General features: G+C 33.7%; 1 protein-coding gene across 3 annotated transcripts in view; it reads left to right on the top strand.

The window, feature by feature from the left end:
• The window catches only part of ASCC3 (activating signal cointegrator 1 complex subunit 3), a 361,903-nt gene that overhangs the window by 108,102 nt on the left and 227,694 nt on the right, over positions 1 to 26,107 (top strand). For all 3 annotated transcript variants that reach the window (XM_037734022.1, XM_017515928.2, XM_017515926.2), the window contains exon 11: positions 17,716 to 17,880. In XM_037734022.1, coding sequence (XP_037589950.1) covers positions 17,716 to 17,880 — 165 coding nt within the window. The remainder of the gene's footprint in view (positions 1 to 17,715; positions 17,881 to 26,107) is intronic.

Consider the following 26,107-nt stretch of genomic DNA (forward strand, 5'->3'; position numbering starts at 1 on the left):
AGAAATAATTTATTAATTGAACCTCCTGTCTTGTGCTTGCTCTAATTCCTGATACTTAGAGGTGCTAATTTTTATAGAACTGAAACTATATAGTTTCTAATCTTTTTACCCTGTCCTACCCATCTCACAGATTCTTACAGATTAAAAACTGTTCTGCTGTCACTGCCTTTGAGATTAGGCTGTAGATGGAGCAAAGCAGAGAATAATGTAAAGAATGTGGGCGTACATACTTACTCAACTTTTTATGTGGAGTTTGAATTTCTTACTTTCCTCACCCTCAATTTTATAATTTTTAATAGCTTCTTAATTATCCCTATTATGCATTTTTATAAATAAGTTTCCCAATAATCAGCATTGATTAAATTAAATATAGTCTAAAATTTCCCCTTGTCATTTTTTCTGACTTTCTCAGTATTGTTAATCTTTTTTTAAATATAGGAAGGTAAATTAATCTCATTTGTAATTTTTTTTGCCATGCTGTTCTGATCATATTACTGTCTTGCTCATAAACTTTCATTGGTTCTTTATTGCTTATTGAATTAAGTCCAACTACCTAGCTTGTTAAGAATCTTGTATAAATTAAGTATAATATGGGATGTGATATATTTTGTGGTTTACTAGGGACCATCAGGTATAGCAGTAGTTATGATTTTATTGAGGTTTCAATGTAAAATTTTCTTTTACAAGACAGAATTATGTAATTGTAAGATTTACTGTTAGGAGAAACAATCAGTACAGACAACAAATATTTTTTTGGTGTGCAGCCAAAAAGCAATTTTGTGCAACTTTGAAAAGCACCATAAATTTGTCATTGGTTAAAACACTCATCAACTTTTCCAACCTTATTTTTCATTATTCTGTATCTACCATTGGTTTTAAACTTCTCCCTCTAAATGTATCCTTAATGAAGAGTTACTATTTTATAACATTCACTGTACTTTTCAGTGCTGCCATTGAGCAGTGTTCCTTTCAACATCAGCGAAAACACTGGTCTGAAATTTTAGAAAAGATTTCTCCTGTCCTGGCAGCAACTATGTGTTAAAGCAAGACATTTGTTCTGAGTTTGAAATTGTTCTCTTCTTTTAGATTTGCTTGCTCATCCTTTTAGGGGGAGGCATTTACCTGTATGCCTTTGGGAGTAGAGATGGGTTATTTCAGGTTTTGTTTTTATTTATTTTTTGGTTGAGAATAGAGGGAGATTCTGTTAGATCTCTTAGGCCCAAGCAACTGTGAAGGCAAATCTGAATTTTCTTTATATAACTCTGCTAGATCAAAGCTCCAGCAAGTGTGGTTGACGGGGCATGGGTGCTATATATATGCATGAGCTCAGATCATAGGCAATGTTCAATGTCACACTGCCCTGATCTACCTTTCTTTCAAAGGGATTTTTCCTATGATATGTAGTCTATTGGTTATTTCAATATATGGGATAAGGGTGGGAATAAATGGTAGATGGAGATAGGGGCAAATATTATATATGCCCAGGTTGCAGTTTTATCTGAATATCTGTAAGTTATATGCTTAATTCCCATAAATTTTCTGTTTAGTTCTCAGTCTGGCATTGTGCTTTTCACTTAAATTTCAAGCTGCTTTGCTGGCTCTGAATTCCAGCTCTGAGATCTGATTTTGGGCACCCTTCACCAATTAAGTCATGGTTTTCTCTCCTCTTTTTTGCAGCCATAGTCATGCATGTTGGATTATACCCTTGGGCCAATAATCTCCAAATTCTAATTCTTACCGGCACTTGCTGCATTTCTGCATAAAATCTGAGGATGTCTTTATTTCACTTCCATTCCTGAAGGACATTTTTGCCAGAAATAGATTAGTGGGTTGTCAGTTCTTTCTTCATTTTTTTTTATTTTTTAGAGACAAGGTCTCACTCTGTCACCAAGGCTGTACTACAGTGGCACAATAATGTCCCACTGCAGCCTCAGCCCTCTGCGCTCAAGCAATCCTCTCCTCTCAAACTTCTGAACAGCAGAGACTACAGGTGCATGCCACCGCATCTGGCTAATCTTTATGTTTTGTAGCAGTGAGGTATTGGCCATGTTGCCTAGGCTGTTCCCAAACTCCTGGCTCAAGCAATCCTCTTGCCTCAGCCTCCCAAAGTGCTGGGAATATAGACATTAGCTACCATACCAGGCCTTCTTTTCTTTCAGCCCTTAAAATGTATGCCACTTTTTTTCTGGCCTCTGTGGTTTCTGAAGAGGAATTTACTCCATTCAAATTATTGTTCTTTTACAGCTAATGTGTTGTTTCTCTTGAACTTCTTTAAAGATTCAAGATTCTTTCTTTATATTTAGTTTCCAGCAGTTTTATTATAATGTGCCTAGGAGTGTTTGCTCAGCTTCTTGAATCTGCAGATTTATGTCCCATATCAAATTTGGCAAGTTTCCAGCCTTTATTTCTTTAAACTTTCCTGTTTTCTCTTTTACTTTTTAGATTCTGCTGACAGGAATGTTAACTCTTTTGTTATTATCCCGCAGGACACCAAGATCTGGGTTTTTGTTTTTTGTTTTATTTTCAATCTGTTTTCTCTCTGCTGTTGTGTTTGGATGACTTCTTTGATCTATGTTTGACTCCACTGATTCTTTATTTTGCTGTCTACAATCTGTGAATGAGCTTTTCCAATGAGTTTTTGAAGTTAGGTTATTATGCTTTTCAGTTCCAAACTTTCTATTAGGCTTTTGAAACTATCTTCTATTTCCTTGCTGAGACATTTTTATTTTTTGATTTGTTTCAATAGTGTTTGAAATTGCTCCTTGAAGGATTTTGATGATAATTACTTTAAAAATCTTGTCAGAACCAAATCCAGCAGCACACCAAAAAACTTATCCACCACGATCAAGCTGGCTTCATCCCTGGGATGCAAGGCTGGTTCAACATATGCAACTCAATAAATGTAATCCATAAACCACATGATTATCTCAATAGATGCAGAAAAGGCCTTTGCTAAAATTCAACATCACTTTATGTTAAAAACTCTCAATAAACTAGGTATCGATGAAACATCTCAAAATAATAAGCACTATTTGTGACAGCCCCACAGCAAATATCATATTGAATGGGCAAAAGCTGGAAGCATTCCCTTTGAAAACTGGTACAAGACAAGGATGCCCTATCTCACCACTCCTATTGAATATAGTATTGGAAGTTCTGTCCAGGGTAATCCGGCAAGAGAAAGAAATAATGGGTATTCAAATAGGAAGAGAGCAAGTCAAATTGTCTCTGTTTGCAGATGACATGGTTTTTTATTTAGAAAATGCCATCATCTCAGCCCAAAAACTCCTTAAACTGATAAGCAACTTCAGCAAAGTCTCAGGATACAAAAATCAATGTGCAGAAATCATAAGCATTCCTTTACGCCAATAATAGACAAGCAGAAAGCCAAATCATGAATGAACTCCCATTCACAATTTCTACAGAGAGAATAAAATACCTAGGACTACAGCTAACAAGGGATGTGAAGGACCTCTTCAAGGAGAACAGCAAACCACTACCCGAGGAAATAAGAGAGAATGCAAACAAATGGAAAAATATTCCATGCTCATGGATAGGAAGAATCAATATCATGAAAATGGCCATACTGCCCAAAGCAATTTACAGATTCAATGCTATTCTCACCAGTCTACCATTGACAATCTTCACAGAATTAGAAAAACTACCTTCAGTTTCATAGGAAATCAAAGAAGACCCTGCATGGCATGGTGAAGCAATAAGAAGCATCATGCTACCTGACTTCAAACTATACTACAAGAAATAACACCACACATCTACAACCATCTGACCTTTGACAAAGCTGTCAAAAACAAAGTATAGGGAGAGGATCTCCTATTCAATAAGTGTTGCTGGGAAAACAGGCCAGGCATATGCAGAAAACTCAAACTGGACCCCTTCCCTATACCGTATACAAAAATTAACTCAAAATAGATTAAAGACTTAAGTATAAAACCTCAAATCATAAAAACCCTAGAAGAAAACCTAGGCAATATGATTCAGACATAAGCATAGGAGCAAAGACTTCATGACAAAAGCACCAAAAGCAATTGCAACAAAAGCCAGAATTGACAAATGGGATCTAATTAAACTAAAGAGCTCCTGCACAGCAAAAGAAAGTGTCACCAGGGTGAACAGGCAACCTACAGAATGTGAGAAAAAAAATTTTTTTTTAAAGTCTAGTCAAGGGAGAAAATTTTTGCGATCTACCCATCTGACAAAGGTCTAATATCCAGAATTTACAAGAAACTTAAACATATTTACAGGGAAAAAACAACCCCATCAAAAAGTGGGCAAAGGATATGAACAGACAGTTCTCAAAAGAAGACATTTATGTGGACAACAAACATATGAAAAACAGCTCAAAATCACTGATCATTAGAGAAATGCAAATCAAAACCACAATGAGATATCAACACATACCAGTCAGAATGGCAATTATTTAAAAATCAGGAAATAATAGATGCTGGTGAGGTTGTGAAGAAATAGGAACACCTTCACACTGTTGGTGGGAATGTAAATTAGTTCAACCATTGTGGAAGACAGTATGGTGATTCCTCAAGGATCTGGAACCAGAAATACCATTTGACTCAGCAATCTCATCACTGGTTATACACCCAAAAGTATATAAATCATTCTACTATAAAGACACATACACACGTGTCTTTATTGCAGCACTATTTACAGTAGTAAAGACTTGGAACCAACCCAAATGCCCATCAGTGGTAGACTGTAAAAAGAAAATGTGGTATATATACATCATGGAATACTATGCAACCATAAAAAGGAGTGAGATCATGTCTTTTGCAGGGACATGGATGAAGCTGGAAGCCATCATCCTCAGTGAACTAACACAGGAACAGAAAACCAAACACTGCATGTTTTCACTCAGAAGTGGGAATCGAACAATGAGGACACATGGGCACAGGGAGGGGAATAACACACACCAGGACCTGTTGGGGATTGTGGGTTGAAAGGAGGAAACTTAGAGGATGGATCATTAGGTGCAGCAAACTACTATGGCACATATACACCTGTGTAACAAACCTGCACGTCTACACATGTATCCCTGAACTTAAGTAAATATAAAATGAAAATAAAAGTCTTGTCATATAATTCTAACATGTTTGTCATCTGAGTTAGTGTCTGTTACATTTGTCTTCTCATTTGAGTTGAGATTTTCCTGGCTCTTGGTAAAGATGTTATTTGCAGTTGCATCCTGGACTTTTTGAGTGTTATGATATCAGAGTGCTTCCTATTTAAATCTCCTTACTTGTTACTACCTGGGTGGGATGGTAGTCAATACTTTATTTACACTTGTACCCACCCCTCAGTGCCAGTCTTCACACACAGTGAGTTGAGAGAGGAGCACTTTCATTCTCTGTGGTATTTGAGGGGTGTTGTCAAAAAGATTCAGTTTCTCTTTGGTGTTCCCTATCAGTCCTTTGTATAGAAAGAGCAGTCTTATTTTGTTTGTTTGTTTAGGGAGTTAGTTCTGCACCCATTGACTTTCTGAGTTGTGGGCTTCTACACCAGTCTCAGATACACAGAAAGAAACCCCAGGAACTCCCTGCCAGCTCTTTATTTGAATCCTGATGTCCCTATTCAGTGCTACTTCTTTTTCATTTAGAGTCTTCTCATGTCTCTCTCATGCATTTTATCTAGGGCTATTGTATGTAATAATCAAGAATAAGATGAAATATTTCTACTCTATCTTTTTTAGCCATATAGACTTAAAATTATAAGATAGTCAACTTTATCAACTTTCTCTGTGGTTTGTGCCTTGTGTTGTTCATTGTGGTTTTCTGAAAATCCCAGTTTATCCGAACTGTATGAAGTTCTTTTACATTTTTCTTCTGAATGATTTAAAGTTTTATATTTTAGATTTAAGTCTTAAGTCTCTGTGGATTTTTATTGTTATTTTTGTAAGAGCAGGGTTATTATATTATTTCTTTACCTAAAGAAAGCCATTTTGTCATCATCTCTCTAGCCTTTTCTGGTGAATTATAATATTATCTTTGTTGCATTCTCAGTTCTACTGTTGTGGCTATTACTGAGCTGTATTTGTTGGTGGTGGTGGCAGGTGTGTGTGTGTGTGTGTGTGTGTGTGTGTGTGTGTGTGTGTGTCTGTGTCTGTCTGTCTGTCTGTCTGTCCATATCTGGCCTTCCTTGAGGACTACACTGTTTTAATTACTGTTATTTTAGAATAAGTCATGATTGTAAAGCAGATTCTGCCTCCTTATTTTATTCTCATGTATTAGAATAGCCTTAGCTATTTACTGAACTTTTTAATTTTGAAATTGAACTCTTTCATTACATCAAAGATCTGTTTGGGTTTTTATTAGAATTATTTTTCTGGAATACTTTGAACAATGTTGACACTTTTACTGTGTCATCTCTCCATCTATGAGCATTGCATATTTTCCACTTCTTAAGTATTTTTTAAGGCTCTTTGAAAATGTATTTCATCATGGATCTTATACATTTTTAAAGATTTATTTCCAGATACCTTGTATTATTTGTCGCTATTTTTTTAAAAAGTTGTTATGTTTTGTAATGGCTGTTGTTGAAGTATAAGAACACTTTTTTTTTTTCATATTATATTCCATGATACTGCTAAGTATTCTCACTAATAGTTATAGATTATCTATAAATTCTGTTTGACTTTCTATGTCGGCAGTGATATAATCTGCAAATTGAAGCAATTTGACCCCAAAATTTTGAGAGAAGCCCAGTCTTAGAATCATATTTTTATCATTCAATTCCCTTACTGTATATATATATATGTGTGTAATATTAATATTTTATATATTTCCTTATGTCTTTTTGTACTTTTGTAGAAAAGGGAGTTTACATGAGCTCAGTTGGCTTTATTGCATGAAGGTTACAAATTTATTATTCTAATGGTAATGAACAACAGACAAAATAATCACAAAACAGTGATTAAGATATATCTGAAAAATTACTACTATTTTTTATCGTAAATGTGTAACTTCCAAACTTTTACTGAATTACTGAAGTTAAAAGTTGAAAATAGAGAAATGTACATGTTACCTCTAAGGAAGAAAATTTATAAACAGAAATGTAAAATTATTAGAAAATTCAGAAGCACAAAATATTTTGCCTGTATTTTTAACTTGTGGTACAAAGACATTTTTTAATTAACTGGAAATACCATTTGTCATAACAACATTTTGGCTAATTGAAAATAAACATTCACTCAAACCAATTTTTAAATCACTAGTGGTTTTTTTTTATTAATAGCAGTTTCAAAACTAATAGAAAAATCCTTGATAAATTACTTTTGTATTTTATTCCAACAATAAGATTTTTACATATATGAATCTTAAAAATCTCCTAATGATATCTGTTAACCTAAATATATATTATTTTGATATTTTTCCATGTAGATGCGTAACTAAAAAAAGTGTACTATTTTTTTAACAAAAAAAGGTTTCTTTGTTACTCCTATAGAATTTGGAAGTTCTTTTATAAGTAAACTTGATTTTGATATTGTGAAATGTACAGTGTAAAGTATATTGATACATGTAGTTTTGTCACCCTGTTCAAATATCATGTTTTACTTTACAAAGTTCTCAATGTAGATTTCCTGTTAGAAACTCTTCTATGTTTCAGAAACCCATATGAGTTCTATATATAGTAGAAATAAATTTAACCTTTCTGACTGGATTAACCAGATCATTTTATGAAATTAGTGCTGGTAGATGGAAAATGCAAAATGCTTTGCAGAAGAATCCTAGAACTGAAGTATAACACGGCTGATGTTTTAAGAGGTACATTAGAGGTGAATATCCATCATGAAATAGTTATTCATACAATTACGAATTTGTATCAGTAAAAGTCTCTTAATCCTAATATAGTCTTAGAACTCTTAACTTGTTGTGACTTGTTAGCATTTTGGAAGGGATCCGTCTACTGGTTTTTCTTACCTGATTTTAAAAGGGCCTGACTGGTCTCTGTAGAGGATAGAGGATAACTTTGTATGGATTGTCTGGTAGGCTAAAAGCACTTTGTTAAAGGTAAAACCAAAGGCTTATTTAATTTTATGATTCTGGGAGGTCTTTGTTTTGTCTGTATTCTTACTTTGAGAATGAAAATGAAAATATCAGAAATATTTGAAATTTAAGCTTTTATTATACTCTAGAACAAATTGGCCCAGTGTATATGTGTGTAGCAGAAGAATATTTTTGGGAACTGCTGAATGAATGACAGAATTCTATAGCCAGATGGTCATGTAGTCTGCTCTAAGAGTGATTCATAATTCATGTTAATTTAATAAAGACAATAAACAAAATTAGCTGGGGGTGCAGCTACTCAGGAGGCTGAGGTGGGAGGATCACTTGAGCCCTAGAGGTTGAGGATGCAGTGAACATGTTGGTGCCACTGCACTCCAGCCTGGGTGACAAAACAACACTCAAAAAAAAAAAAAAAAAAAAGGAAGCACATTGGGGGAAATATATATATAAAATAAAGATTATGATGCTTTGCAGGAAAGTTAATTTATTTAACATTGTAAACTTAGCATTTTCCAAACTTACTTGAACACAGATCCATTCTTTTATAGAACAATTATTAATATAAATTGCTTTGAGAAGTGCTGTTCAGGAACATTTTTACTGAGTTAGCAAAAGAGTGTTCAAGTGAGAAAGAATTAATACTGCTTTTGAGAGTTCTAAGAAGTCCAGATACAGAAAGACAAACATCCCATGTTCTCGCTTATTTGTGGGATCTCGTATTAGTCTATTTTCATATTGCTATGAAGAAATGCCAGAGACTGGATAATTTATAAATAAAAAGAGATTTAATAGACTCACAGTTTTACATGGCTGTGGAGGCCTCACGGTCATGGTGGAAGGTGAAGAAGTAAAAGGTGATATTTTGTTACATCATTTCTAGCATCAACTAGTTTTGCAGAGTAGGTAAATTTGTTTTGTTACATAGGTATGTTTTGTAATTAAGCCAGTGTAGACATTTTGGGCTACTACCTTACTATGATTTTATTCATTCCCTGATGTGGCACCTAGCGGTTTCCCTGATGTGTCTTAACCAGTTATTAACTGGCCAGAATAGTGGTAGTAGTGATGGCAGTACAGGATTGGGGATAGGGACAGCAGTAATAATAGCAGACACTTACATAAGGTGAGTATGTGCTTTGTGCTGTAATCTTTTTTTATGGAATAATTCCCTTAATCACAAGAAACCTAAAAGATAAGTACTTTTTAATCTCCATTTTACAGTTGAGAAAATTGAAGCAGGGAGAATTTAAGTTGCCCAAGGTCACACTGCTATAAGTACTCAAGCTACTCAGTCTGATGTTATAGTCTTTTTATAATAATCACATCACATTACCGTAGTTAATAAAAAGTACTTCAGGTTTTGTGCTTGTAAGTCTTGTTGAAATATCTGATTTTTATGTCATATCAAAAGCACTGTTTTAATAAGTTATATTTAAGGAGGATTATATAAATACATAGTATCTATTTAATCTTCAGTCAGTGTTTTCCATTGTTCAAGTAATGAGAATCCCCTTCATAATTGTCACCTGGTGGTAAAAAAATTCTTCTCCCACTATCCAGAAGCTCTGCTTTACTTAATGGTAGTTACAAAAGCTTCCTTTCCCCCACGCACAACTTCTTCCCCCAAAGAAAAAGAACAAGAAAAATGAGAAAGATTTCTCTGGGCATTACTAATTTGCATCAAATTGGACAACTCCCTCTGACAACATTATTGTAGCTCCTACAGGAACTATCATAAGACAGGGCACAGTGTCCTTTGTCCCATTTGTGTAAAATTTTTGAGAGCATATGTATATGCATTTTTTGTTCTTTTTAAAAATGATATATAGTAAGCAATGGTTACATTTTAGGGGAGAAGAACAAGCTAGTGGAGAAGAGGTGGGAGAGTCTCTTTGTGATTAGAATGCTTTACAAATTCATGCATTTTTTTAATTTAAGAAAAAATTAATGAATTAAATTGCTTTCAAGAGGTTGAGTTTTAATGTTGAGCTTTCGGATTTTATCTGAAGGAACTATATGCAGTTGTCTCATGAGGTTGCTATTGCATTTATTTTATTCTGAAAGTATTCTCTTAATCTGTTTAGTGTTGCTGCAACAGAATACCTGAGACAGGGTAGTTTATAAAGAAAAGATATTTATTTGGCTCACAATTCTGGTGACTGGAAAGTTCAAGATTGGGCATCGATGTCTGATGTAGGCCTCAGGCTGCTTCAGCTAATTGGCAGAAATGGAAAGGGGAGCCAGTGCAGGGGTTGGTTGGTGGGTAGGTTCCAGGCTCTTTTTGACTGCCAGTTCTTCTGGGAGCTCATAGAGTGAAAATCCACTCACCCCAAGAAAGAGAACATTAATATATTCATAAGGGATCTGACCCCATGACCCAAACACCACCCACCAGGCCCCACCTCCCAATATTGCTACATTGGGGAACAGATTTCAGATTTGTTCTGAATAAGGTGGTCACTGAGTGAACATACTGTATCATTCAGTCTCCAGAATGGTGTTCTATAGAAGAAACCGCTCTTAAAGTTTGATGCCAGAACAACACTTTTATTGAGGTTCTGTTTGTCTCTATTTGAAGCTATGTGCCAGTTTTTCTTTCTCAACATAGTGTCAAAAGCTTAGGGCAAGGTTTTATAAATAATCACATATTATGTTTAGTTTGGTCATATTTGCTTTTCTCCTTTATCACTTTACTAAACCCTATTTTTAGTATATGTGAGCTTCTGTTAAGCCACTTCAAAACCAATGACAAATAATTGTTCCTTGATCTTTTTTCCAGTGTTGTTAGTTAGATTGTAGGATATGGAAGAGAAAATACAAAAAAACGTATAATTTCACTTGACTCTACACTACAGTCATATTGGTGCTCTATTAGTAATATATATATAGTATGTATAGCATACATATATACTGTGTATATTTTATATAAATATATAAGTATATATAGTACAGTCTATACCTTGAAGTATAGGCTTTGGCAGTGGCAGCTGCTTGAATTGGGACAGCTGTGCCACATAGATGACCACTGAATTTCAAAACGTTGTGTGTGAAAGAGTTTGGACCACATTTCTCCCTTGCTTTGCTATATTTTCTCAAAGTATAACTTCTAGTTTTCTTTGTATTCTAACCATAGACACATGCATGTCTAAGGACATTGAGTGATTGAGTTAGTCACAGACTTTTATCAGGAAGCTCTTCTTGGATAAACATAAATTTTAGTTAAATTTATAGATGTACCCATGTTCTGTCTTTGTTCTTTGTCCAATTAAATGGGAAATGAGGTAAACAATTTAAATGGGTGAACAGTAAGGAACTACAAAAATATTTCTTAATTATGGTCATTTACTGTAATTTGTTGATAAGGTTTTAGATTCCCCCTTTCCTTTGTCTCTCTTTCCCCAAAGTGTACCCCAAATAAACTTTTGATTAATTATTCTCAAATAAATGTAACCACTTAATGTTGACTGTGTGGAGTTAGTTTGAAGAGGCAACAATTTTATTATTTTGAGTCTTTTTTTGTGGAGAACCACAGAATACATTTATTTAGTTCATCACATTTAAGGTATAGTAGTGTGGCATTGCAATATGACTTTATGACTTTTTTTTTTTTTTTTTTGAGAGGGAGTCTTGCTCTATCACCCAGGCTGGAATGCAATGGCACTATCTCGGCTTACTGCAACCTCCACCTCCCGGGTTCAAGCGATTCTCCTGCCTCAGCCTCCCAAGTAGTTGGGATTACAGGCACCAACCACCACACCTGACTAGTTTTTGTATTTTTAGTAGAAACTGGGTTTTGCCATGTTGGTCAGGCTGGTCTCCAACTCCTGACCTCAAGTGATCCGCCTGCCTCCGTCCCCCAAATTGCTGGCATTACGGGCGTGAACCACTGCGCCCAGCCTGCAATATGACATTTTAAAGTGTTTCTTTTTAGTAAGAGATTGATCCTCAAACTGGGCTTTGCAAATGTGGCAGTAAAAGGTAGTGACTATCAAGTGTTCAAAGTTTTGCTTTGTTTTTGCTTTTAAATAGCATAAAAAACCAGTCTGATTTGAAAAACACAGCTTTACAATAAACCAAGGAAACCTGTTCTCTGTGAATATCCCAATTGTAAAGATTAGATCTCACCGAAGGACAGGTTGCTACCACAAATTTGTAACATGTCAACAACAAACTGCCTTTATGAGTGTGAAGAGAAGTTCTAAGTTGTAGCAGATGCCTGCTCTCTGAGACGTTAATGGAATGAAATCCTGGAGTATTGAAGATAAGAAGTTAGAATGATGAACAAGGGCTTTATGATTTATATTAACAGAAATATAAATAATTTTGTATTTTCTCAATTATATGTAATTGAGGTTTCAGGGTAACAAAGTATTGTGTTCCCTTTTTTACAAGCTTATGCTAATGAGGCTAGACTTCAGTATATTTATTCTGGGCTTGTTGAAGAAAGTCTTAATAAACAAAAGAACTGCAAAGAGAATTGTATTTCAGAGGTAAACACACATAGTCTGGGAAGTATTTTTTACATGTTAAGTTTTGAATAGGAGAACTTCTCTCCCCGATTCCCAGCATTTCTGGCTCTGCTCCTTCAAAGCTTTAGAATTTCTTATTAATTTATGCTTTTTTTTTTTTGGAAATGTCAATTTGAAATTTTAGCTAAAGATAGTATCATATTTTTTTCCTCACATGAAAATACCGAGATACATTTCAGGTGACACCCTTTGTGTTTTAGCTTTAACTGTACTTTTCAACAAACAATATGCTGTGAGAATACTTTGGTACTCGAATACAGTTTTATTTTGTAATTGAAAGCTACCATCCTTGACATAAAAAACTCCATATTTGAGACTTTATGCTTTATGTGTGTGAGTGTGCATTCATGCATGTGAATTGATGGGAGAGAAGGGAACATAAAAAATGTTGAAGAGGAAGTAGTTGGAACTAACTGATTTGTTGTAGAGTCCCAAGAGGCAAGTATAATCTGCAAACTGTCAGATTCCATTATGGGGACTGTTGCCATCAATCAGAACTGACATTTGTATATCAGAGGTTAGTATAACTAATTATATGTATATTTATGGAATGTAAACCATGTGACATTTTAGATTTAATCTTTAAATTGAAACATTCATATAATTTATAAGCTTATTAATTGACTGAGTATATGATTATGTATGTTAGAAAGGAAGAGAGTATTTTAGAAATCTTGCAAGCTATTGCCTGGTCTACACCTATAGTGTTAGAATGTGATTTGTGACAATATCAGGCTATTTTCACCACAGAAGACATACTAGGCAAGCATTGTTGAATGTTGTTCTTTAGCTTAGTTAATAGATTCCTAACATTTTTCAACTAAATGTACCATATTTTATCAATTGTAAGATACATTTTGAAAATTTATTCGGTAGTGGGGTTTGCTTTGTTTTGTTCTGAGAGATGTTGTCTTGCTGTCTCCCAGGCTGGAATGCAGTGGCATGATCACAGCTCAGTGCAGCCTGGACTTCCTGAGCTCACATGATTCTCCCACTTCAGCCCCTTGTAGAGCTAGGACTACAGGCATGTGCAACCATGTCCAGTTATCTTTTTTTTTTTTTTTTTTTTTTTCCTAGTGGCTAGGTCTCATTATGCTTCACAGGCTGGTGTCAAACTCCTGGTATCCAGTCGTCTTCCCACTTTGGCCTCCCATAGTGCTGGGATTACAGGTGTGAACCATTGCACACAGCCCAGTAGTATTTATTTTTTCACCTTTCCATGACAATAAAATATGCTATAGCTGGAATCATTGGCTCCTGAGATTTGATGATATATAATATACTTTTGGATTTTGATGGCTATGCTTTGATATTTTATCATTCTGGCTAAAAAAAAAAAGTCACATAGGTAATTAGCTTAAATGGTTTGCTCCCAGTTTTCTACTAAGTACTAAAAATTTCAAAATCAACTTTAAATATTATAAAGACAAGAAAGTATACTTTTATCTTTAAAATTTGTATGTTCCTTTTGATTTAAAATTTTAAATCTATCTTTTAGCCATGTGCTTCAAAAAAACAAACTGTTCCAATAGTCAAAATGATAAATTATTGAAAGCTTAATATGATATCAATATGGCTTGCATAACTTCACAATAGCTATAACAAGATGAGTTAAACATACAGGAGGCTACTTTTATGCATTGCAAACATTTTCGTGTCTTAAGCCAGATATGTATTCTCAACAGTAATTAAAATTTTAGGATTCCATTTTATGTATAATGAAACAATTTACTAAAATTGGAAGGTTTTATGGATTGAGGTGCTATCATTGCTAGTTGTTCTTCACTAAAGAAAAATTGAAGCATAGCTTCCAACACGCATTTGCTTTGTCAGATCTTTGTTCAAGATCTTCTTTTAGAAGTTTGTTCAAGAAGTAGAAACGTTTCCATAAAATGCCTTCTTTCTCTGTTCACACACATATTCTCTCTGCCTCCTTATCTCTTTCTCTTCCTCTTTTCCTCTCCCTCTCTTATTTCCCCCCACACTAGCTCCTTCATTCTAAAATAATGGCTATTTTGATTTATTTTTTGCTCTTCTTGTTAAAGATCCAGTCTTTGAGTGAGATTGTTCAGAAACCCATAATTGTATTACCAGCCTTCCCTGACTTGTCGTAGTCAAAAATATCATGGGCAAACTGTCAAAAGTTTCAGTATATACTGAAAATTATGTGTATACTGTATCTAGTACTTTCTCTTCACTACCTTCTTATCTGAAGTGGAAATGAGGTTGAATTGGCATGACTTTTTCTCATGTATTCATGCTATCACCAAGTGGGCTTTCTTCCCTAAATGCTAACATATGCCCCCATAAACATGGAATATGAGATTAATCATAGGCCATCCCCTGCTATGGATGCTTTCCTTTTGGGGAAGAGGCTTCTTGGTAAAGGAAACAGTGGGAAAGAGAGGATAAAAAGATTATACTTAAACATTATGAAATTTTTTTCCATATTGTTGCATATAGTTTAGTAGTTTACTCATTTTTTTGTATAGTTTGTATTTTATTCCATTGTATAAATCTATTACATATTATTTATTCATGTTATTGTTGATGGGCATTTGGTTTGTTTTTGATTTTAGAGTATTATAAATTATACAGCAATAAAAATTCTTATGCATGTCTTTGGGTGCACATATATGTGTTTTTTTGTTGATTATATAGTATACTAGGAAATGGAATTGCTAGATCACAAAGCATGCGTATTTCAGCTTTACTAGATGTTACCAAGCCGTTTTTCAAAGTGGTCGTGTAAGTTTACATTCCCACCATTACTTTAAGAGAGTTCTAGTTGCACCACATCCTCTGTAAAGATATCCTCTGGTATTTTCTATCATTCATCCTAACTTTTATGGTAATTGTATAGTGGTGTCACTTCTCTCTGTCTGTCTCTCTCTCTCTGTCTATCTTACTCCCCTTCTTTTTTGTGTGTGTTTTTAATGAAATGCAAAAGAATATATATCCATTATTTTCAGTTAATTTTTTTGGCTCATGTGTTTACTGAACATTAAGTACTATGTCATAGTTATATACTATAGTAGCGTTTATGTGTGCAGCTTAATGTTTGTTCCTAAACTCACATATTGCATTGTTATGTCTACTTAGACAATTTTAATTGTTACTGGTGACACATAGAGAATAGTGTTATGTTTGCAGATGTTTATCTTTAGGGAAGAAAAATTTATTTTTAGGCTTTTTTTGACTTATAGTCAAATAGAAGAGATACAGTTTGTTTTGGCAGATGTGTAAGCCACACTCTTAAGAAGTTATAGAAAAATTTTTACTCCTCAAAATGATCCCTACTGCCACTTTTCTGTCTGTCTTCCCGCCTCCACACTACTGTTTTGATTTCTTTCTCTTCATTCTGGCTCAGTTCTTTGTGAAGCCATGTTAATAATATTAATCATTTTTAATCTTTGTCTCTCCAATAACTATTTCTAGAATAAAAATATGAATAAAATATCTTTCTCATAATTCTTTAGTTCAGAATTCAAAACATTCCATTTGGGACAATTCTATGAATACGTGGATTTAGGCATGCCATTCTTCATTCAGTGAAGCCCTACCTTCTGGTGTGTTTGATATAGGGGTTGCTGTTATATTCAATTAGTAGATTATGCAAATAATCATTAAAAGTTCAGATTAAAATTTTTACTGTGTTTTTTTCTTCTCCCCTCAAGGAGGAATATACTTTACCTAGGCTAAAGAATAATAGAGCAGTCATTAAACAATTATAGAAAACTAAATAGTGTAATTTTATTATATACAGCTATAAGTTAAGTTTTTAGTAATAATGTTTAAGATGAATTGGTTTTGACAGTCTTGGGTCCTTTGATTTTGCTTTCAAATTAATGAGTATTTAAAAATTAAATACACCAAATGTTTGCCGTAATGGTGGTTTTATAAGCATCTTAACTATTCCATTTTCCCAGTGGACAGGCTAAAATTGGAACAGTTCTGAATACTGATTTTTATTCTGCTGAGGGATTAAATACATGTACTGAGAGAAATTTAAGTTGACAGTAGAAATATTGACAGTTAACCCAGGCCCTAATGCAAGAGCAGATGGAAATGTCTTGCATGAGTTCCAATTCATTAAGCAAATGTGACACTTTATTTTCTAGCCATTTTAGTTCAGGGAACTGAAGTGGTAAAATAGTAATAAATGAAGCCACTTCTTACTGTGCTGAAATTAAAGTATGGAAAACAAAGTACTAGAAAGTATTTTTAAGATTTGGTGGTACAGGTTAGGCATCTCTAATTTGAAAAGCTAAAATTCAAAATGCTCCAAAATCCAGAACTTTCTGAGTGCTAACATAATGCTCCAAGAAAATACTCCTTGCATCATTTCGATTTTGGGTTTTCAAATTAAGGATGCTTTCTGATATCTGAGTATGTTGATTTTATAATTTAATTGTTAATGCATTATTTCTCTGAAAATTAATAAGAAAGGGCTGGCATACTATTCTAAGCTGTTGGTGAGGTAGATAACCACGTTTGTAGTTATTATTGTAATTGAATGATCTACTTTGTACCTCTCAATATTTACTAATAACAAGCCATTGGTATTTTATATTTTAATGTGCCATTAATTTAAAGTTTATTATGTCTTTTTGGTTTTCAACATCTGGTCATGTTTTTCAAGGACTTTCAATGAAAAGCATTATTAGTAAGTGATTCTGGGTATATTTATGATATTATATCTAAGGTTATTTTTAATCTGTCATTATTCAAAGTAGGTTATCACTAGAGTAAGTTGTTGATCTTTCTTTCATTTTCTTGTAATGCTTTCATCATTTTTAGTTCCTTTTCAAATAAAAATCATTATCAGTATATGCTACTTTAAGAAATAATGTTCTTACTTTTTTTTATATTGTAAGATACTTTTTAAAAAAACTTGTGTATTTGTGCACTTCACCCTATAATTCACTGACAGATTCTTCAGTGGCCTTTAACTGCTTAGTGTCACAGCTTAAACAAAGTTCTTCTTGAAATGGCTATTGTCTATAGTAAATTAGATATCATTCCTGGCTATTCTAAACACTTTTCATTTGATTTATGTAGAGGTGGCCAAAATATTTCTTTCTGAATATCACAGTTCCATTTTAAATAACCTATGTAACTTTTCTCCTTTTAAATTTTGTCTTATCTTATAGATGCTTGTGACTACACCAGAAAAATGGGATGTAGTAACAAGAAAGAGTGTTGGGGATGTAGCTCTTTCCCAGATTGTAAAGCTCCTGATTCTTGATGAAGTTCATTTGCTGCATGAAGATAGAGGACCAGTATTAGAAAGCATAGTTGCCCGTACTTTACGCCAGGTAAGAGGAAGTTATTTATAAGCTCATTTTGAATGGATATATAGGGTTTTCAACTTAAAATGTAGCATTCAAAGGAAATATTAATGTGCATTGTTCATGAGAATAAACATAATTCTAGTATGGAGAATCCTTTAGCTATTTCATTTTCATAATAAAAGTTCCCTACTTTTTTTCTTCCAAATTGTATTTTATTTGTCTCTTCAATTAACCAGAACAAATGTAAGAAAACTTTCACTGTAGACCTGTGTTACAAAGCTAAATCTAATATTGACATAATCTTCTTTTTTTTTTGAGACGGAGTTTCACTCTTGTTACCCAGGCTGGAGTGCAATGGCGCGATCTCGGCTCACCACAACCTCCTCCTCCTGGGTTCAGGCAATTCTCCTGCCTCAGCCTCCTGAGTAGCTGGGATTACAGGCACGCGCCACCATGCCCAGCTAATTTTTTGTATTTTTAGTAGAGGCGGGGTTTCACCATGTTGACCAGGATGGTCTCGATCTCTTGACCTCGTGATCCACCCGCCTCGGCCTCCCAAAGTGCTGGGATTATAGGCGTGAGCCACCGCGCCTGGCCAATCTTCATATTTTTAAAAGGGGGAATGTACTTATTGTCTCTCGTTTTAGACCTCATTGGCTATTCATAATTAGTCCAAATAAATTCTTAATGCCAGGAGTCTTGAGATATTTTCTGTCAACCATTCTTCTCATTAAATGAAAAGACAGAATATCTTAGAATATTCATGAGTTTTTAACTGATGTTTTCTGGTAGATTGTGCATATATAGAAAACAGATGAACACTTATTTTTAGATATAACCAAGAACTCTAGTTTCTTGACTCCTCACATATTGTCTTTTATTTATATTTGCCTACCTTTATTTTCTTCTGAAATAACTAAGATTCCATAACTAATTGCTTTCTTATTAATAACCTTAACTTAATTATCTCTTGAACATCTGACAAAATTACAACAGTTAATCAATTGAGTCACATCTGTACCTCCAGCCAGATTATCGATTACTAATGGGAAAGGTTGCTAGTGATGCTGACTAGCATCAATATACCTTCCTAGACTGTGATATAAAGTAGACGTTCCTCGACTACATTCACATGGATCCTTGGAATTACTCTATAACTTCTAAACAGCTTTTCTTCTGTGTCCTTAATGTGATCCTTTTCAAGCTTCACCAGTTTCCTTTTTCATTCTTCATCACCCTGTCGTGTGTATTCTTATACAATAGTATTTTGCACTGAAAGGGAAATAGAGTCCGTTGTGCTTGAACTCCCTTAATTTCCATTCCTTTTGCCTCCACTCCCTACCCAGGAAAATGCCCAGCCCCTCCCACCAAAAATGTACCCTTCATTCTACACCTTATTTGTTTCTCAGAGGTCCTTTCTCCCCTTGCCTTGGACCCTATTTCTTTCACTCTGTAAGTTACCCCTTGTCTTTCTTGTGTGTCTTTAAGTTCCCTCTCAGTGGGCACCGTCTCTTCAGCTTAAAAGGATTGCAAAGTCCCTCTTGTCTTTACCAAAAAACTTCCTTAAACCTATCCCTCTCCAGTAACTTCAGCTTACTGAAGCTCTTCTTTACCACTTAGTGTCTGGAAATGTTAATCTCGATTCAGTTTCCCTTTTGAACTAAACCACTGCAGTCTGGTCATTGCTCAAACATAGGTAATAAAATGTTTTTACCAAGATCACCAGTTACCAAAAAATAGTTCTCAAACCTATTTGTTTTAAACTTTTGATTCTACTAATTTTTGATGCTTAGTACTACTCATTATTTTCTCAGTCTTGAAACTCTTTGCCCTTTGAGTCTGTGATGCCACCCTGTCCTGTTTACTTTCACTTGCCTTTTCTTTTAAATCTATGTAGCTACTCTTTCTCAGCCTTCCTTGCTTCTCCCTTATGCTTAATCTGGAAATGTTTATTGTTTATGTTCTCTAAGACTCTGTCACTTGCCATCTTCTTTCTTTATTCTAAATATTTACTTTGGGGAAATATATTTCTATGCCCATCTTACCTAAATTATGTATATATAATATATATATATATATATATGTATATGATGTGTGTGTGTGTATATATATCTTATATATAAAATACATATATATAACTCCCTGCTGACTCTGGCCATATGCAAACCCAGTTGTATATTTCTACTTTGATATCCCATAGACATCTTTTGCCCATAAACATGTCAGAAGTCTTGTCATCTTTCCCATATACCTAGATATGGCATCACAATCTACTTGATTCCGAAGCCAAAACCCTGGGAGTCATAGTCAGGTTTTCCCTCTTCCTTAATACTTTCTTCCATCCTAACCTCTAATTAGATATCAATTCTTTGTATTTCATTCTAAATACCTCTGATTCAGATTCAAATGTGGAAATGTAATATAAAGAAATAGATACAATAAGTTATATAACATATTTTTTAAAAGTTCTGAAGTGTTTGTTTTCCATTTTGTAAATTCACCATAAAATTATAGATGGATTAATGATTTAATTGTATGAAACAAACTCTCAGTTCAATGAAGAAAACATAGGAGAGTTTTTTTTTTTTTTTTTTTTAAATCTTGTGGGTGGAGATCTATACAATACGCAAAGCTCAAAACCTTATAAAGGAAACCTGTGTCACATTTGGATGAATAAATACTTTACAATTCTAATCAGTAAGATATGCCCCTAAAATTTTAAATGTGAGACCAAATAACAAATTATTTGCAACACATGAAACAACTGAATATCATTTATATTTAATAGGTTTTTATAAATTAAGAAAAATAATCTTAACTGGAAGGAGCATTTTATAGTAGAAAAATATTACTGATAATTATTTAAAAGATACTTAAAAAGAATCTGAATCAGTATGAGACATTTCTCTTCTATCACATTGACAAAAATAAAACTGGAATGGAATTTGAAAGCATCCACCAAAATCAACCCTGTGTTTTCACTTCTGTATATCTAACTGTGGAAATAATAGCACAAATTTATAAAGGTACAGTAATACCAGTATTCATTGAAGCTCTTTTTTAAATACAAAGTATTTTGGAAATACCTTGAATATTCAACAATAGAAGAACTTGTTTAATGAATTATAGTATATTTACGCAATGAAATGCTGCTCTTCAGCCTTTAAAAACAGAGAGAATGAGGTATGTGCTGTTATATATATTCATTGAGCCATACTGCAACAATCCATACATTCCACATTTTTTTATGTGAACTGGGCTTAAAAGATCTTGTTATTCACTGAAAAAACAAACTGTCCTGTATGTATAGCACAATCCCATTTGTGTAAAAGAAATGTGCAGTATATTTATATTTTTATTCATTCATTCAGTTAATGAACATTTATTAAGCACCTACACATGTACCAGACACATAGTTCTAAGAGCTATGGATATAGTCATGAACAAAATGAAGTTCTTACTTACACTTAGGTCTTAGGCTGGTATAGAATTCAGTTCATATACATGAAAAGATATGCAACAAGCTGAAGAGTGGTTTCTTTCTTTTTCACTTTCAACTTTTATTTTAGATACAGGGGTACATGTGCAAATTTGTTACATGGGTATATTGCATGATGCTGAAGTTTGGATGTCATTCTTCAGAGAATTAGAAAAAGCAATTCTAAATTTAATATGGAACCTCAAAAGAGCCCAAGTAGCTGGAGCAATTCTAAGCAAAAAGAACAATACAAAAGACATCACACTACCCACCTTCAAACTATACTATAAAGGTACAATAACCAAAACAGCATGGTACTAGTATAAAAATGGATACATAGACCAATGGAAGAGAATAGAAAACTCAGAAATAAAGCCACATACCTACCACCATCTGATCTTCAACAAAGCAGACAAAAACAAGCAATGAGGAAAGGACTCCCTACTCAATAAATAGTTCTGAGATAACTGGTTTAGCCATATGCAGAAGAATATAAATGGACCTTTACCTTTCACTATATACAAAAATTAACTCAAGATGGATTAAAGATTTAAATGTAAGACTTCAATCTATAAAAATCCTCCAAGAAAACCTAGGAAACACCATTCTTGACATTGGCCTTGGCAAGGAATTTTTGCCTAAATCCCCAGAAGTGACTGCAACAAAACCAAAAATTGACAGGTGGGACCTAATTAAAGTAAAAAGTAGGAGGAAGCAATTGTAATAAAAACAAAAATTGACAAGTGGGACTTAATTAAACCAAAAAGTGCTCTCTTCAGTAGAAATGGGATTATAAAAGTATTTGGGGCTTGTTTGCTTTTTACCACATAAATTAAAAATATGTGTATATATACACACACATACAGAAAACACAAGGGTTGAAATTTTTGAACCTGTTTCACAAAAAACAGCTTTTAGCTAATATTCAGTTTAAGAGCATTTTGAAAAATGCAGGTAGTTGTCAGACACAGATGAAGTATCGTGAAGTCTGAAACTACCATCTCTATTCTCCAGGTCCATTTTTCCTACAAACCATGTGCTCTGGCCCACATGTTATACATGAGGTCTCATAAGAGAAGTATGCAGGGGCATTATATACAAAAAGAAGAGCTATTTTGATTATGAAATGTTTTGATTTTATGCCCTGATACTTAACTTTGTGATGTTTTTCAAGGAACCATACTATAACAATCCATACATCACATTTATTTTCAAGGAGCCACCTACAGAGACCATGTCCATCCAGCAAAGACCATTCTTCAGATAAGGAATTTCTGCAACGATAGAACATTAAAGATCCAGTAAATATCATTAGTATATTTTTCAGGAGGTCTGTCATTCATATGTTTACAAGAGATTTTACTGTATTACGTAGTACATATTTCTTTCCTGACCATCCCCAGTAGAAAAAGAAAACAGATTGCAGTCTTGTTGCTAATCCTTTCCGTATGTATGTACACAGACACATAGATATAACATTAATTATACATTATGATATTTTTAAGCAGGCATTATAACCTTAGAAAGTTTACAAATAATTTTGTAAATAGTTTATAAAGGTATAATTTTTATTTAAAATATAAATGAATAGTAAATAGTATAATTTCTGTATAGAATTTATAAATGTCATAAACTATATAAAACTACATATCATAGGTTTATTATGTACCATATGCAATATATTATATAAATAAATAGCCTATCAATATGATATACATTATCATATATAATATAGATGTGTAATAATTTCATCTTCACATTGTCATCTGTATATTGTAATCAAATTCTGAGTATATGGTTTTGCACAACTTTCCTCATAAACCTTTGCTGACTTGCTGTTTGTTATCTTAAGAAAAATGGTCAAATTGTTTAGCTGGACATTAATAACTATTAATATTAAAGCCTAATTTTAACGTCTACATATTCATCGCTACGAAAGGTTCCAGCCACACAAAACTATTTGATCTTTTCCCTACTTCCTTTTAAATACCATTGACACGCTTTCAATAATGAAACTAATCTTACTTGAGGCAGAAAGTGTTGTTAGTTGTGAGATAAGGTTTGTAAATGCCAAATTATATAAGGCCTTCTTTTTTTTTGTAACTCCCCTCCTATTGAAAATTTTTGAACCCATCAAATACCACTTCTATGTTGTGTTTCCTAGTTCATGAATTAGAATGAATTACACCTTTTTTCTGTTTTCTTTTCACTCCTTTTTTTTTTATATATATATTTCACACTTATACTGGTCTTCCTTATAATTTCATAACTTACTATAGTTAATTCTGTCTTCATCTAAGTGCCTCACTAGAATTCAGTCTCCTTGACAGATGTGTCTGTGTGAACCTTTGCATATTTTCAAAGTACTAGTGCAATGCTCGTAACTGTTTTTATTACAAAGTTCCTATTTTTATTTGTTCCTTGTAATTGCCAAATGTTCCCAGTAGATGGCACATCACATCACACTTCAACATTTGTAACTAGTGTAGAAGCGCCATCAGAAGCTTTTGGAAGGCAATGTTGATTTTGTTCAGGTTCAGAAATTGCATGGTGATATTAGGGATTGAATTCATAACACAGTTGGCATGATTGGGAGAAATTTGGAAAAAAGTATAAGAAATCTCAAATCTATTATATTTAACAACATGAACCAATATTAATTATATTAAACTACTTTTAGTAAGTAGGGAGACTATTGGAACTAAATTTTATGTGAAGGAAAACATCACAGAAATGTACTGTCTAATCTTGGGCTAATGATAGAGAGAAAGCTGTAAATTTTTAATTTTTTGTCATTGTCAATAATTAATACTTCTAAGGTAAATAGGTATAGTGTACAGACTTCAAGGTTTGGCTTAAGAGATAATATTCCAGATTATTTCTATTTCAAATAAAGTATTTCTCACATAGATTTAACTATATTAAATAACTATATTATAATTATACTTTTAGATTTGAAAAAGGTGGTTGTTTTAAAATGGATTCGTGTTTTAAATAACAATTTTAAAACCAAATATCACTTTCATTTCCTTCCAAATCACCACTAGTTCTACATAGGACTGTGGAGTCATTAATCATTCTAATTACTGTATGTTGTGGAAGAGATTTAAAAAAAAAAATGAGTCTGGTGATTATTTCCCCTTATTTAGGGTTTCTTGGTTTTGATAGGATTTGGTTTGGGGTTTTGCCGATATCTGTAAGATTTCTTCAGTGAAAACAAATTTATAATAAGACATTCAATTTGTTTTGGTAGTTTAATTTTTACCTATCTCTACTTTTTTGATCCCTCCCTTACTGCGTTTCTGCAAATAGTCTCTGCATGTGTGGATCTTTGCCGTATTCAGTACTGCATTCCTAGTGCCTACAGATTAGGTTCTTACACAGTGTTGATGGAGGGATGACTCTGAAAGTATTAATATTATTCACATTGGACTAATTTGCTTATACCCTTTGAGTCTCCCAGACTGAGTAAAATTATTAACAGCTTACTCAGAAAATCATACTGATATATTTTCATTACCAAATGAATAGAAGTTTTTGGCCATCCCTTGGTTTTATCTTTTTAGGTATGTTACCTCATAATCAGATAATGTGGTTATATGATTTTTAGTTTTTGGAGTTTACTGAGTTCTTTTGTGACCTAAAAATACATTTAATTGTCATAAAGTTCTTAATTTCCATTTGTATTTTTATTTTTATTCACTTGTTTATTTTTGAAACAGAGTCTTGCTGTGTCACCCATGCTGGAGTGTAGTGACATGATCATATGGGCTCAAGAGATCCTCCCACCTCAGTCTCCTGAGTAGCTGAGACTACAAACATGTGCCACCACACCAGTTAATTTTTTTTTTTTTTTTTTTTTTTTTTAGAGATGAGGTCTTGCTATATTGTCCAGGCTGGTCTCAGACTCATGGGATCAAATGATCCTCCTACCTTGGTCTACCAAAGTGTTGGGATTACAGATGTGAGCCACTGTGCTTGGCTGTTTTTTACTTCTTTTGCATCCTCCTCAGTGCCTGCCAGGATACTGAAGACATACCGATGCTCAAAGAAGTTTCTGTACTCAGACTGAATTTTATGTTTGGGCATTAATTCTGGCAGGAAGGATGGGAAAGAAATTCAGTGTAGAAAGGGAGCAAATGGGTTGTAAAAGGCAAATCAGCTTTCTCCCAAATGTGGGTTTTTGTGAACATAGGCTACCTTCAAAGGCATGTGAAACAGAAGTCATGTTTAAATATACCCAAAGAAAAATAAATTGTCTACCAAAAAGACACCTTCACTTCATGTTCATCATGGCAGTATTCTCAATTGCAAAGACATGGAGTCAACCCAGGTGCCCAACAACAGTGGACTGGATAAGAAAAGTGTGGTACGTATGTAACATGGAATACTGTACAGCCACAAAAAGAACAAAATCTTTTGAATTTTGTTCTTTTTCATGGCTGTATAGTATTCCATGGTGTTTGCAGCAACATCAATGCAGCTGGAGGCCATTTTTCTAAACAAATTAATGCAGAAACAGAAAACCAAATATTGTATATTCTCACTTATCAGTGGGAGCTAAACACTGGGTACACATGAACATAAAATGGAACAAAAGACACTGGGGACTCCTGGATGGGGAGAGAGGGAAGTGGGAAAAGGCTGAAAAACCACCTAGTGGGTACTTTGCTCACTACTTGGGTCATGGATTCAGTCATATCCCAAACGTCAATATCATACAACATACCTTTGTAACAAACCTGCACATGTACCCCCGATTTTAAAAAGCTA

Source organism: Cebus imitator, unplaced genomic scaffold, assembly GCF_001604975.1.
Source record: "Cebus imitator isolate Cc_AM_T3 unplaced genomic scaffold, Cebus_imitator-1.0 Scaffold566, whole genome shotgun sequence".
Lineage (NCBI taxonomy): Eukaryota > Metazoa > Chordata > Mammalia > Primates > Cebidae > Cebus > Cebus imitator.